Below are 15,110 nucleotides of genomic sequence, written 5' to 3'. Positions count from 1 at the left end.
AGGAGTACTGGTGGCACCTTAGAGACTAACAAATTTATTAGAGCATAAGCTTTCGTGAGCTACAGCTCACTTCATTGGATGCATAAATGCATCCGATGAAGTGAGCTGTAGCTCACAAAAGCTTATGCATGCATCCGATGAAGTGAGCTGTAGCTCACGAAAGCTTATGCTCTAATAAATTTGTTAGTCTCTAAGGTGCCACGAGTACTCCTTTTCTTTCTCCTTAGGATCACCAGGCCACTGCACTGGCTCCTCAGAGAAGGAGACTTCCTTATCACTCCATGCACCGGACAAAGACCATGAGCAATGGCAGGCAAGAATTAGGCTCCCTCCTGAGTACCCCTCCCAGATCAGCCATGACAGCACAAACCCATGCAAGCGCTGGCAATGGCTTCACTACCTCCAACAGGTTGAACAAAAGGTCTCCAGGGGAAGAGCAAGATACAACACCACCCTTGCTGTTTCTTTAACAGTGGCGTCATCTCTTTCTCTCCTCTTGCTTGTAGGAGCCCTGACCAAAAATGGAACCCAGGGCACATTGCAAGAATTCGTGCTGCTCTTCTCGGTGATTGATGAAGGTAAGTACATGGTATGAGGGTGGCCATATCCTGTATTCTGGCTTAGGGTAGTCAGATTCTGCTGGTTGGGAGAATTTGTGCCACATCTGGAATATTACAAACAAAGCCAGCATGGCCGAACGCACCATAGAGTAGCTGGAGTTCACGGTCTGGGTGTTTGCTTCTTTGATGTATTTATTTGCTTTTAGGCTGGCAGAAGGTGCTGGGTGGGCGGCCCTGGAGAACAAAGTCTCTTTTTTTGATTGGCTGCAGAGCTGCCTCCTGAGCTGAGTCTGAACACACTGTGTGTGTTCACACTGCAATCGGAGGTGTAACTGTAGCACATGGGATAAACCAGAGTTAGCTTTGATCTAATAAGCAATGAATCCACAGCAGCACAGGCTTGCTGCTTGAGCACATACCCAGGGTCCTGCGTGAGGTTGTACAGCCCAAGCTGCTACCCTGGTGGTTGTGGATTCACTGCTATTGTTACCCGAGCTAGTTAGACCAAAGCTAGTGTGGGTCTGTATCCCTATGCTGCAGTCCCACCTCTGACTGAAGTCTAGACTCCCCAGTCTGCCAGAGAGGTGAGACACCAGGACTGGTATTTGAAATCTGGTCTCCTGCATCACAACTCTGGAAGATAACCTCCACCTGGCCATGAGGTTCAGCGTACTGGGCCCACTGGTTTTATTCTCAGAGCTGGACCCTCATGACTCTAAATCACTTTACGATGTCCAGGTGCAAAGAATTTTTGCCAGCCCCTGCATTCCCACTAGCATATGGAAAAAACAGCCTTCAGACAACAAGACAGTCAAACCCATAGAGGAAATCTAGATTGTGATGAGCTTTACTGGTGCTGAGCAACCTCAACTTCTGTTGACTTCAGTGGGAATAGAGAGTACTTAGCACTTTGCAATGAAAACTGAGCACCTCTCAGGATCAGCCCCTTACTACCCCTGGCACCCCCGTATCTATCTAATCTAATCTATCTATCCCCATACAACCCCTCTATGTAGGTATGGATAGATGGATGGATCTATCTATCACCATACACACCCACATATCTAATCTAATCTAATCTATCCGCATATACACCCTCTCTGTATGTATGGATGGATGGATCGGTCTGTCCATCCATCCATCCATCGCCATACACACCCACATATCTAATCTAATCTATCTATCTATCCCTCCCTGTATACCCCCTCTATCTATCTATCTATCTATCTATCTATCCCCATGCACTCCCTCTATGTATGTCTGTATGTATCTATCCCCTACACCCCCTTTATCTATCTATCTTATCTAGCTAGCTAGTGCCATACACCCTTGTGATAAATGAAGTGGTGGGGGGGCTCCCTTTTATGGACCCAGCCAACCAGTTAGCTATAAAATCCCTCTCAGTTGCTGTTCTCTACTTGCTTTACTTGTAAAGGATTAAAAGTCTCACTGTGATGCATAGGTAAAAGGAAGTGAGTGGGCACCTGGCCAAAAGAGCCAATGGGAAGGCTAGAACTTTTTAAAATTGAAACAAGACTCCCCTTTTATCTCTCTGTTGTTGTTCTTGGGGAGAAGCAGAGAGGGAGCAGTGATGCTGTAAGAAGCTTTGGGCCAGGTATGAAAAATTATCAGTATCATACCTAGAAACTACTCATCTAAAACCCCAGATATGTAAGTAGATTAGGAAATGTCTAGAAAGACGTGATTAGGTTTATCCCTTTTATTTTTTATGGCTTGTGGATTCCTCTGTGCTAACCCCAAGTGCTTTTGTTTTGCTTGTAACCTTTAAGCTGGACCTCAAGAGAGCTATTTTTAATGCTTAATTCTTGTATTTGTTTTTTTTAAATCTAGCAATAGCTGGAGCTTTCAGGTGTATTTTCTTTCTTTTTTTTAATAACATTTACCTTTTTTAAGAACAGGTTTAGAGTTCTGTGTCTTAAGAGGTTTGTGCACATTTTTTTTTATTAGCTGGTGGCAACAGCTAATTTTCTTTGTTTTTCTTTCTCAGCTCTTCCCTGGGGCTTGAGGGTACCCCACAGGAAGGAATTCCCAAGTGCACCTTCCTGGTTTATCTGAGTGGTTTTGCACTTGGGTGATTTACCAATCCAAGGTCAGAAAAAAGATGTAACCTTGGAAGTTTAATACAAGCCTGGAGTGGCAAGTATTAATTTTTAGAGTCCGTGTGGGCCCCCACCTTCTGCACTTGAAGTGCCAGAGTGGGGAATCAGTCTTGACAACCCTATTGAATTGAATCTATCTATCTATCTAGTGCCATACCCCTCCCTTCCCCCCCCACACTGCCTCTATCTAATCTAAGGTTTCAGTGTAGCAGCCGTGTTAGTCTGTATTTGCAAAAAGAAAAGGAGTACTTGTGGCACCTTAGAGACTAACAAATTTATTAGAGCATAAGCTTTCGTGAGCTACAGCTCACTTCTTCGGATGCATTTGGTGGAAAAAACAGAGGGGAGATTGATATACACACACAGAGAACATGAAACAATGGGTTTATCATACACACTGTAAGGAGAGTGATTACTTAAGATAAGCCATCACCAGCAGCAGGGGTGGGAAAGGAGGAAAACCTTTCATTGTGACAAGCAAGGTAGGCTATTTCCAGCAGTTAACAAGAATATCTGAGGATTAATTAATTAGTGTGTATGATAAACCCATTGTTTCATGTTCTCTGTGTGTGTATATCAATCTCCCCTCTGTTTTTTCCACCAAATGCATCCGATGAAGTGAGCTGTAGCTCACGAAAGCTTATGCTCTAATAAATTTGTTAGTCTCTAAGTGCCACAAGTACTCCTTTTCTTTTTATCTAATCTAAGTAGCTAGCTATCTCAGGGAATTGGAATCCACACATCATCAGAATATCCAAGTGCTAAGGCTCTGATCCAGCAAAGCACTTTGGTACATACTTAACTTTAACTTGTCCCGCTGACATCACATGCTGCAAGTCATGCATGTCGTTGAGTTGGTTTGCTGCATCAAGGCCTCACTGATTAGCACCAAGAACAACAGTGTGTAGGTGATGTGCTGCAGTCACTCCAAATATACTGAAGGCAGAGCTCTGAAGGAGCCCTGTCCTTCACAGAAACACGCTGGGCCCAGCACATCCAACCAGACAGGATAAATCAATCAGAATAAAAAAATAGTGTTTGACCAGCAGCTTGATTGTGGCCTGGAAAGGCCTGGCCGCATGACTTGGCGTCCCCACTTCAGGAGAATGAACAATTGGGGGACTGAGTGCCAGCGTGAGGGGCTTTCACCCAAGAGCACACCGCTGCCCACTCCAGGATTACAAGGCTCCAGACTCTGAGGCCTCAGCTCTTGCAGTAGATCACACACCATGAATTGCATTTGGCTAAAAACTCTCCAGCTGAACTTCTTTGTCTCTCTCCCCAGGGAAGAGCTGGTACCCAGAGCCCAACAGCACAGGAACTCCTCGGCCCTTGGCTCAGCTGCATGCTATCAATGGCTACATCAACGGCTCTCTGCCCGGTACTGGATGCTGAGGAGTGGGGGAAGTGAAAGGAGGATGAGGGAGAAGGAGAGTCTGGGAGCAGTGCAGGAGGGAGATTGTTTAGAATGGCACAACAGGATTATAGGGTCACCTGAAGAGAAAGGATATTTAGACTGGAAGCCAGGAAAAAATTCCTGAGGGTGAGATTAGGAGGAATGATAGCTCAGTGGTTTGAGCATCGGCCTGCTAAACCCAGGGTTGTGAGTTCAATCCTTAAGGGGATCATTTAGGGATCAGGGCAAAAATTGGGGATTGGTCCTGCTTTGAGCAGGGGGTTGGACTAGATGACCTCCTGAGGTCCCTTCCAACCCTGATATTCTATGATCTGCTATGCTGTGGATTAGCCTCCCTAGGGATCCCTTTGTCTGTCTTGTTTATTAACCCTGGAGCTCTCCAGGGCAGGAACTGTCTCCTACTAGATGTTTGCACTGAGTGTAGCACACTGGGCCCTGCTTTTAGTCTTTCCGTACTACACTAATGAACTGGTGGCAGTCTCAGCGCTGGGGATCTCTAACACTAGAGTAGAGGGAGCATTGAGGAAATATAGCAGGGGACAATCCAGCACTGACCAAGGATGGAGTAGACAACACAGCAATATTTTATCTCGATTCCATCTTGAAGGGCCCAGTCACACTCCCATGGTAGTTAGCGGCAAAGTGCCCAGGTGTCTTTACTAATGCAAAGTCAAGAATTGTACCCCAAAAGTCTGCCTGAGGAAAAAGCAGGGGGAGAAGTGAAGAGGAACAGCAACTGTTTCCAGATGGAGAATCCTTTCCATCCCTAATTCCTACAGGCCAGAACTTGAAGTCCCTAATCATGGCTTGACCCATCTCCCATTGAAGTCAATGGCAAAACTCCCATTCACTTCAGGATTGGTCCCTCTTTTTTTGCTCAGTCCTTACTCCCCTGGGCCAGATCCTGAGAGGTGTTGAGCATCTGCAGTTCCCAACAGAAGTCAGAGATCCTGGCACGACAGGTTCCCAGAGCTTAGCACCTGTCAGGGGTCGGCCTATTGGTGTCTTTGGGTGGACTGGAGGCTATAGCTGTGTGATTCTATGAGCTGTTCTCTCATTGGTGCATTTCCCTTCCCTTCCTGGCAGATCTCCAGTTGTGCCAGAAAAGACCAGTCTATTGGCACGTCATTGGGCTGGGTACTGCCCCGGAAGTGCACTCCATTTTCTTTGAGGGCCACACATTCTTGGTGAGGAGCCACCGGCATACAACCTTAGAAATCTCACCGGCCACCTTCCTCACGGCTCAGACCATGCCCACCACCAGCGGCAGGTTCCTAATGTTTTGTCAAATCCCGGCCCACCGGCAAGGTAACATCCACCAACCATCAGACTGGGAGGGATCAGGAGAGAGAGGATGGGCTGGAATCAGAGATGTGTGAGGTGACAAGACTCGCAGCTCCCTCATGCTCAGTTAGATTTGCCTAGACCCAGTCACACCCCCTCTATTGATCTGCAAGGGGGTCTAAGGTTGATGTAATTGGCATACTGAGGAGCTGAAAGTGGGAGTGGGGCTATTTAACTTACACCTTTTTGTAGGCACCAACTCTGTGGGTGCTCTGGGGCTGGAGCACCCACGGAAAAAAGAAAATGGGTGCTCAGCTAGGGTGACCAGACAGCAAATATGAAAAATCGGGACAGCGGCATGCAGGAGGCGCTGGGAAGGAGGGGAAAGAGTGGGGGCAGGAAGAAGCGGGGCGGAACAGGGGGAGAAGAGGCGGGGTGGGGACAGGGCTTGGGGGAAGAGGTGGAGTGGGGGCTGGGCCTGGAGTGGAGCAGGGTTGAGCACCCTCTGGGAACTCAGGAAGTCGGCGCCTCTGCTCCTTCTTACCCCTCCCTGCTGCTTTTCCTGCTACCATCCTCTCTTCCATCCATTAGACTTGTGAGATTTCCATCTTCGACTCCTTTAGGCCTGCGGGAAACTCAGAACTTCTGCTGTTGGTTACAAATTGATGAGTGGATGTGTAAGTCAGGAAATAAGCACATCTTAGAAGTCTAATTTGCTGTAAAATTAAAGCAGTGTCCTCTCCCTTTCACTGGATAAATCAGGAGTAATTCCATGAATGCCAGTGGTATTATACCAGTATAATGTAAGAGGGAGGAGAATTACTGAGTCCCACTTAGAATTATTTAGCGTCATCTCTGAATTTGGTCCAGAACCTGTCCCAGATTTTTTTTTTCCTGTGTTATTTCAAGAAGCAAAAAGAATAACACAAATTTCTCTAGAAATCTGCAGCAATTAATTGGAAGCTAACCCAGGCCGCAATGCAGAGTTTGTGTTATAGAGCTCCTTAAATGATCATTGGTATAATTAATTCTGTCTTTGCAGCTGTAGTGGCTGTAATGCCTCTCCCATCTAGCTGCACTGAAGTTTGTTGGCTGTACATTTGTCTTACGTCATCTACAGATACATACATATAAATCCCTGCCCTCCTCTACTAACCTATCTAATTCCTCTCCTAACCACTATCCTCATCTGTCTCTCCACATCAACCTACTTAGCAAGACAGGTATATTAGGGCTAGATAGCTGTATGTCCATCTGATGTAGAGGCAGGTAAACTGGGGATATTAATGAAACAATATCCAGAGCTGTGAGTGAGTGAGACAGACAGACAGACATTGATGTTTCTGCCTGGCCCATTTGAATCCAGCTGGCATGGAAGCATACATCAGTGTGGAAGTCTGCCTGGAAGAGCCCAAGATGAAGATGAGGCTAGCCATAGATGCACCAGAGGAAGACTATTATGATGACAACTATGATCTGGACAACACAGTGATTATGTTTGATGAGAGTGATTCTTCCCCCTCGATTGGTGCACGTGCTTTCGCCAAGCAGGAACCTGTGACCTGGATCCATTACATTGCAGCTGAGGAGGTGGATTGGGATTATGCCCCAATAATGCCCACTTATTTGGACAGGTGAGAGCATGTTAGCATGGCCAGGGAATGGGGCGAGTACAGGCATGGCCAGCTGTTCCCTTTTCCCCTTCTGAGTTTTCTTTCTCTTTCTCAAACCACCATGAAGCCTCAACCAGACCCTTTCAAATAGCCACTTACTTCTTCCTCATTAGACTCAGGACAAGAAGAGAGTGGGCTAAGTTCTGCTCTTAGGTATACCCGCTCAACCTCAGGGGAATGAGAGCTGAGTTTGGCCCTTATATTTAAGTCATATTCCTTGCTGCTGGCAGATGGTAGGCTGAGCCATACAAGTCACCAAAGCCATAATGTGGTTTACTTTCTGCCCATGGAACCTGATCTAAAGGGAACTGTTGTCATTAAGAATCCTATCTGAGGGTGTATTATATTAGACAATACCATCAACATCATGGCAAAAAGGACTACCCCAGAATAAAGGCTGGGTGAACAATCTAATATAGCCCGAGGCAGCATGCACAGTACTGGAGCATGGGGCTCTGTTTGGTCCCTTGCCAGAGGCTGGAAAGGGTGTGGAAACAACACAGTTAGCTCCTGGGAGAAAGGGAATTGTTTGATCTACTGTACCAGTAGTCACTAGCTTTCCACAAGCCACTTACCAGTAGCACAGGTAGAGTTCTGGAGGGAACTGTGAGGTACTAGTCCTCCAAACAGAGGGTTCTGTAGTTGGTGCTGAAATACCCAGCCCACCTTGCCCTCTTAATCTGTGAGGGTGCCATGGTGGGCCATGTGTGCTCCTGTGCTGCCACTCTGCTGGTTTCAATGGAGATACACCAGGGATCCCTTTGGCCCTATATTTTTGCAGATGAGAGATGTGATTGCATTGTCCTGAGAGGATGGATCTGTACCAGATACAAGACAAGATTAGCCCCTAATGATGCTCCACTTCCTTCTGGGTAGCAGTAATCTGAGAATTATATCATACCAGTGTCTTACTCAGCACTGCCTGGTAGTGACAGTTGTCACCATTCATCCCACTCACTCCACTCACACAAGCTTGCTTGGGTATTAAGCAGGGTCACAGGGTTTTGCTTTCCCATGGAGAGTCTCAGCCCAGCCCCCAAAGGACAAGTATCAACCTCTCAAAACTCACTTTCCCAGTTAGCACTGACTGGGCCCCTTGTCTGCAGGGAAGCCGAGGGCTGAATGGGCTAATAGAGGAGGTCCTTCCAGATCAGGGTCAAGGCTTGCTGTCAGGGCAGTAAGAGGATGCTGCCTTGGACAAACGAAGTTGTTTACTTGGCCATGTGATTTCGGCACATCTGGCAGTGACCCCAGCACATATGGGCAAGTGCCAGGCTCACTGCTTTGCTACAGTAACCAGTTGCTGCCAGGACCGGACACCGATAACAAACCTCTTGTTGTTAAATTGTGTAGTCAATAGTGTGACCACACTTGGGTCTGTTATGAAATAGATTCAGGAGTCCAGTAACCATTATCAGCCAGGTTTATTGCTAAAAGCCAATACCGGAAAAATGGTTCAATACGATACCAATTTCTGGGATGCCGTATTGTTGTTAAATTCACTTTACACAGAAGGTATGCTCCTAGAGCTACACGTTTCAGCTGGTAGTAATTTTGGATGATTTTAGAGGTTACAAACCCCTTCACACTTCACTAAAACCCAAACATCGTTTTGTCCCCATTCCTTAACTTGTTCGGTACCTTCTTTATCTTTGTTGTGGATACTAGCACTTCAGATACTGATCCGAGAAGGTATCTATACCGGGGCAAACATTAATGGATTTTGCCTTTGACAAGTTTCCGGTTTTCTAACTCCTAAGCTGACTTCAGCTTTGCAAACTGTTATGGGATACTTAGCATAAGTGAACAGGATTATAGAAAGACAAAGGCGAATTTAGGCCATATAACTAGTAGAACTATATATATACAATATAATGTTATATTGATATCGTGTGCTTAATGCATATTAATACACGTGGTGTGAATAATGCATATTGATAATGTGATATATATATATATTAATTGGCCCCGTGGTCAACGCTGTCCTACAACTCCATCTGGTGTAGGCTTCCTCTCTTATAGAAGTGATAGCCTGCATTTGAATCCAATCTTAGGGTTGTGGAAAAGCTGTATTTTGTTGCATTGTTTTTCAGGGCAGGGACTTCCTTTTCATCCTGTTTCTGTACAATGCCTAGCACAATGTGGCCCTGATCCATGATTGGGGCCTGTGCGCACTACCATGATAACAAATTTATTATTATACAATTATTATTAATAATAATGATGGTGATTATAGTAAAAAATCAGCTCCTGTGCCCACCCCTGGCAATTCTGCCTGGGCTCACTCAGTTCTCCTTTCCCTTTCTCCCCTGTAGAAGTTACACAAGTCAGTTTCTTGAAGCTGGTCCTCAGCGAATTGGTTCAAAGTATAAGAAGGTGATGTTTGTGGAATATGGGGATGGGACCTTTAAGAAGCGCAAAGTATCAGATCAACGTGACACAGGAATTCTGGGACCTGTCCTTAAAGGAGAAGTTGGGGATCAATTTATGGTAAGAAAAAGAGAGAGACAGCTTTCTGGTAAAAGGGATGGGAAGGGTAAACTCTGAAGATTCATTACAGTTCTTCTTCCTGGTTCCCTATTCATGCCTATGGTCCGACACAGATTCTGTACTGAGTCCCCTGTAGTGGCTAGTGTCCACCAGAGAGGAGGACTTTCTTTCAGTTGCTACTGAAATCTAGAGGTAAAAGCCTCATTGACTTCAGTGGAAATATACATGGGATAGATTTGGCCCAATGCTCTTGACTTGTCTTTAATGCAATCAGCTGTGCTTAGTAATCCTCCTAACCCATACATGGTACGTGCCTCCCAACACATTCTTCTGAGACAGATCTGTCCACTTCCTTCCTTGAGTCTTCTCCAGCTATGTGTGGATTGCATGGGTAATTTAGGATGTACAGTACCTGAGGGAGGCTGCTTTATATGCACAGCCTATCTCACTGTACCCTTTTATTAACCAACTGCTTGACTTGTTTATCATTAGCAAGAGGCAGAGTGGGTTTCTAGTGAGATCAGATTATGATTCAGTGGATTCTAGTTCTAGTCTCTTTGATTTGCTGTGTAGCTGACCGCAAGGAACTGAGGCCAAAGACTTCAAACTCGGGTGGCACTTACCTCCATATTTATTTGATTGGGCAGATGTTCAGAAACGCTACACACCCATGATTGTGTTTGAGGTAGATGGCAGTTGTGGGTGCTCAGCACCTCTGTGAATCAGGCCACTTACTCAAGTCTCTTATGAATTCAAAAGTGTCCAATTATGGGCACCCATGTTTTAAAAAATCAGTCTCAGCCACTCTGGGGCTCATTTTTCCCATCTGTAAAATGGGTCTAAATAATATTTACCTACCCTCTAATAATTTTGCCATTTCCATGCTCTTCCACGGATGGACTGAAACTGGGACCTCGAAGAAAGTCAGGATCATAGAGTTTAAGGCCAGAAGAGACCCACTAGATCATCTAAGTCTGACCTTCAGCCATCAGAGGCCACCAGCACCACCCAGCACTCCCACACTAAACCCGACAACTGAAATGAGACCAAAGTATCACAGTCCACAGGAGACTAGACTGTTATGTGCCACAGACAGAGAACAGGAGGTACTGAGGTGCACCACTAACCAAGGGCCCCTGCAATAGCAAGACAAAGTGTGCCTAAGACCAATCCAGAAAAGATGGAGACAATGCTGAAGATCATAGAATCATAGAGTATTAGGGTTGGAAGAGATCTCAGGAGGTCATCTAGCCCAATCCCCTGCTCAGAGCAGGACCAACACCAACTAAATCATCCCAGCCAAGGCTTTGTCAAGCCAGGCCTTAAAAACCTCTAAGGATGGAGATTCCACCACCTCCCTAGGTAACCCATTCCAGTGCTTCACCACCCTCCTAGTGAAATAGTGTTTCCTAATAGTCAGCCTAGACCTCTCCCACTGCAACCTGAGACCATTGCTTCTTGTTCTGTCACCTACCACCACTGAGAAAAGCCTAGCTCCATCCTCTTTGGAACCCCCCTTCAGGTAATTGAAGGCTGCTATCAAATCCCCCCTCACTCTTCTCTTCTGCAGACTAAACAAGCCCAGTTCCCTCATCCTCTCCTCGTAAATCATGTGTCCCAACCACCTAATCATTTTCGTTGCCATTGGCTGGACTCTCTCCAATTTGTCCACATCCCTTCTGTAGTGGGGGGACCAAAACTGGACGCAATACTTGAGGTGTGGCCTCACCAGTGCCGAATAGAGGGGAATAATCACTTCTCTCAATCTGCTGGCAATGCTCCTACTAATACAGCCCAATATGCCATTGGCCTTCTTGGCAACAAGGGCACACTGCTGACTCATTTTCAGCTTCTCATCCACTATAATCCCCAGGTCCTTTTCTGCAGAACTGCTGCTTAGCCAGTAGCCTGTAGCAGTGCATGGGATTCTTCCTTCCTAAGAGCAGAACTCTGCACTTGTCCTTGTTGAACCTCATCAGATTTCTTTTGGCGCAATCCTCCAATTTGTCTAGGTCACTCTGGATCCTATCCCGACCCTCCAGCATATCTACCTCTCCCTCCAGCATAGTGTCATTTGCGAACCTGCTGATGGTGCAATTAATCCCATCATCCAGATCATTAACAAAGATGTTGAACAAAACTGCCCCAGGACCGACCCTTGGGGCACTCTGCTTTATACCGGCTGCCAGCTAGACATCAAGCCGTTGATCACTACCTGTTGAGCCTGACAATCTAGCCAGCTTTCTATCCACATTATAGTCCATTCATCCAATCCACACTTTTTTAACTTGCTGGCAAGAATACTGTGGGAGACCATATCAAAAGCTTGGCTAAAGTCAAGCTATATCACATCCACTGCTTTTCTCATATCCACAGAGCCAGTTATCTCATCGTAGAAGGCAATCAGTTTGGTGAGACATGACTTTCCCTTGGTGAATCCATGTTGACTGTTCCTGATCATCTTCCTCTCCTCCAAGTGCTTCAAAATGGATTCCTTGAGGACCTGCTCCATGATTTTGCCAGGGACTGAAGTGAGGCCGACTGGTCTGTAGTTCCCCGGGTTCTCTTTTTTCTCTTTTTAAAATATGGGCACTATATTTGCCTTTTTCCAATCATCTGGCATCTCCCCTGATCACCATGAACTTTCAGAGATAATGGCTCTGCAATCACATCAGCCAACTCCCTCAGCACCCTTGGATGCATTAGATCTGGACCCATGGATTTGTGCAAGTCCAGCTTTTCTAAATAGTCCTTAACTTGTTCTTTCAACACTGAGGGCTGCTCACCTACTCCCCATGCTGTGTTGAACAGTGCAGCAGTCTGGGAACTGCCTTGTCTGTGAAGACCGAGGCAAAAAATCGTTGAGTACTTCAGCTTTTTCCACCTCATCTGTCACTATGTTGCCTCCCCCATTCAGTAAGGGTCTCCACTTTCCCTGACCTTCTTCTTGTTGCTAACATACCTGTAGAAACCCTTCTTGTTACCCTTCACATTCCTTGCTAGCTGCAATTCCAATTGTGCCTTGGCCTTCCTGATTACACCCCTGCATGCTCGAGCAATATTTTTATACTCTTCCCTAGTCATCTGTCCAAATTTCCACTTCTTGTAAGCTTCTTTTTTGAGTTTAAGCTCACCGAAGATTTCACTGTTAAGCCAATCTGGTTGCGTGCCATATTTGCTATTCTTTCTGCACATCAGGATGGTTTGTTCCTGCATCCTCAATAAGGCTTCTTTAAAATATAGCCAGCTCTCCTGGACTCCTTGCCCCCTCATATTAGCCTCGTAGGGGATCCTGCCCATCAGCTCCCTAAGAGAGTCAAAGTCTGCTTTTCTGAAGTCCAGAGTCCGTATTTTGCTACTCTCCTTTCTTCCATTTTTCAGGATCCTGAACTCCACCATCTCATGGTCACTGCTGCCTAGGTTGCCACCCACTTCTACTTTCCCTACCAATTCTTCCCTGTATGTAAGCAGCAGGTCAAGAGTAGCACGGTGTGACGTTGCACCCCATAATGCTTTATAGAAATATGCTGAATGAATGTAAACATAACATAACTGGAATATGTTTTATGCTACATATGCCATGTAACATATCTCTGCAAAGGTCATGATCTACTGAATATATTCATCCTATTTGTATGAATGTATCATTTTTGTATTCAAAGTTATGAATATTGGCTGTGTACTTGTTTGATTTTAAGTAGCCTCAGTGAAGCATTTGCTCAGCTTCTTGAGTAAGTGCCCAGTCAAGAAACACTTAAGCTGACAATAGACTTTGATAGATGCCAATCCACATCTGAGAACTGGGAACGTTCCTGTAGAGAACTAAGTCATGCATGGACATGTGACTTGCCCAGGTGACTCCAAAATTCCATCTTGTAGAGGGGATTCTACACAGGGAGAGGGAGGGGTTTCCACCCACAAGAGAGAAACTATATAAAGCCCTGGGAGGGCCCTCCATTTTGTCTTCAGCTGGCTCAAGAGATATCCTTTGGGGGTGGAAAGGCTATCTGAAAGAAACTGGAACAAAGGACAGTAACCACAGGGGTGTGAGTGATTGCTGGACCCAGACTAGAAGCTAGTCTGTAAAAGAAGCTTATTGGAACATCTCTGAGGGTGAGATTTCATCTGTAATCACTTTCTTACTGTATTAGGCTTAGACTTGCATGTTTTATTTTATTTTGTTTGGTAATTCACTTTGTTCTGTCTGTTATTACTTGGAACCACTTAAATCCTGCTTTTTGTATTTAATAAAATCATTTTTTACTTATTAATTATCCCACAGTATGTATTAATACCTGGGGGGCCCAAACAGCTGTGCATATCTCTCTATCAGTGTTATAGAGGGCGAACAATTTATGAGTTTACCCTGTATAAGCTTTATACAGGATAAAACGGATTTATTTGGAGTTTGGACCCCATTGGGAGTTGGGTATCTGAGTGCTGGAGACAGGAGCATTTCTTAAGCTATTTTCAGTTAAGCCTGCAGCTTTTGGGGGACGTAGTTCAGACCTGGGTCTGTGTTTGTAGCAGGCTAGCATGTCTAGCTCAAGCCAGGCAGGGCACTGAAGTCCCAAGCTGGCAGGGAAAACAGGCTCAGAAGTAGTCTAAGCACATCAGGTGGCAGTCCCAAAGGGATTTCTAGGGACCGTCACACATGGTCCCTAGTCAGTTCCTCCAGCACTTGTACCAGAAAGTTGTCCCCAGCACTCTCCAAAAACTTCCTGGATTGTCTATGCACTGCTGTATTGTTCTCCCAGCAGATGTCAGGGTGATTGAAGTCCCCCATTAGAACCAGAGCCTGTGAATGACCATAGGAAAGCTTTGAAGACACAGGGCTATAGAGGGCTAAGTGTTATTGTTGTGTGTTGTCATTTCAGATTGTGTTCAAGAATCTAGCAAGTCGGCCTTACAATATCTACCCTCATGGGCTCACCAGCATAAGTTCCTATCACCCAGTGAAGTCTTCTGAAGGTGAGATTGGCTGAGGAAGGACACTGGAATTTAGCAGAGCTGTTGGCAAAGATCACATACCTCAGAACAGGAGAGTTTTGTGAAGCCCGCAGTAAATGGGTTGTTTTACCTATTCGAAGTACTTGGGTACTGATGTCCTCTCAGACTGTATTAACTCTTGGGGAGAGATCCCTCTGCACTGTGGAACCCTCTCTTTCAGGAAGGTTTTGGGAACAGGGGCTGACAGGAGAGGTCCTGTTGATCAGGGAACTGAGGGTCAGCTACAGGGGTCCAGGAGGCAATTTGGAGTCCTCCCTCATGCAGATAGCTCTGGCCTCTCTAGGGCCCCCAAGATCTGAGAAGATCTGCATGTTCTGGAGTCCAGATCTCCTGCTGCTTCCACTGAGAGGCCAACCCTGCCCCACAATGGCAGAATTCAGAGGAGGCTGTACAAAGGGAACCTCATGGGGAACCTCCTGCAGAGGTTCTGCAATGTAGGGTCACTCTATGGTCTCATGTTCCCTCATGATGCTTCCAGACAACAGAACTGATCCCTCTGCTGCAGTTCTTCATCAGTAACAGAGGAATCACTGAGCCTCAGACATCCTTGTCTTTA

The 15,110-nt window shown here is 45.8% G+C and overlaps 1 protein-coding gene across 1 annotated transcript in view; it reads left to right on the top strand.

The window, feature by feature from the left end:
• The window catches only part of F8 (coagulation factor VIII), a 74,203-nt gene that overhangs the window by 17,011 nt on the left and 42,082 nt on the right, over positions 1-15,110 (top strand). The window contains exons 5-10 of the mRNA XM_038416083.2: positions 507-578; positions 3,966-4,061; positions 5,184-5,405; positions 6,748-7,015; positions 9,370-9,544; positions 14,422-14,515. Of these exons, the coding sequence (XP_038272011.1) occupies positions 507-578; positions 3,966-4,061; positions 5,184-5,405; positions 6,748-7,015; positions 9,370-9,544; positions 14,422-14,515 (927 nt within the window). The remainder of the gene's footprint in view (positions 1-506; positions 579-3,965; positions 4,062-5,183; positions 5,406-6,747; positions 7,016-9,369; positions 9,545-14,421; positions 14,516-15,110) is intronic.

Source organism: Dermochelys coriacea, chromosome 9 (assembly GCF_009764565.3).
Source record: "Dermochelys coriacea isolate rDerCor1 chromosome 9, rDerCor1.pri.v4, whole genome shotgun sequence".
In the NCBI taxonomy this organism is placed as follows: Eukaryota; Metazoa; Chordata; order Testudines; family Dermochelyidae; genus Dermochelys; species Dermochelys coriacea.
This window is presented reverse-complemented; position numbering and strand designations above follow the sequence as displayed.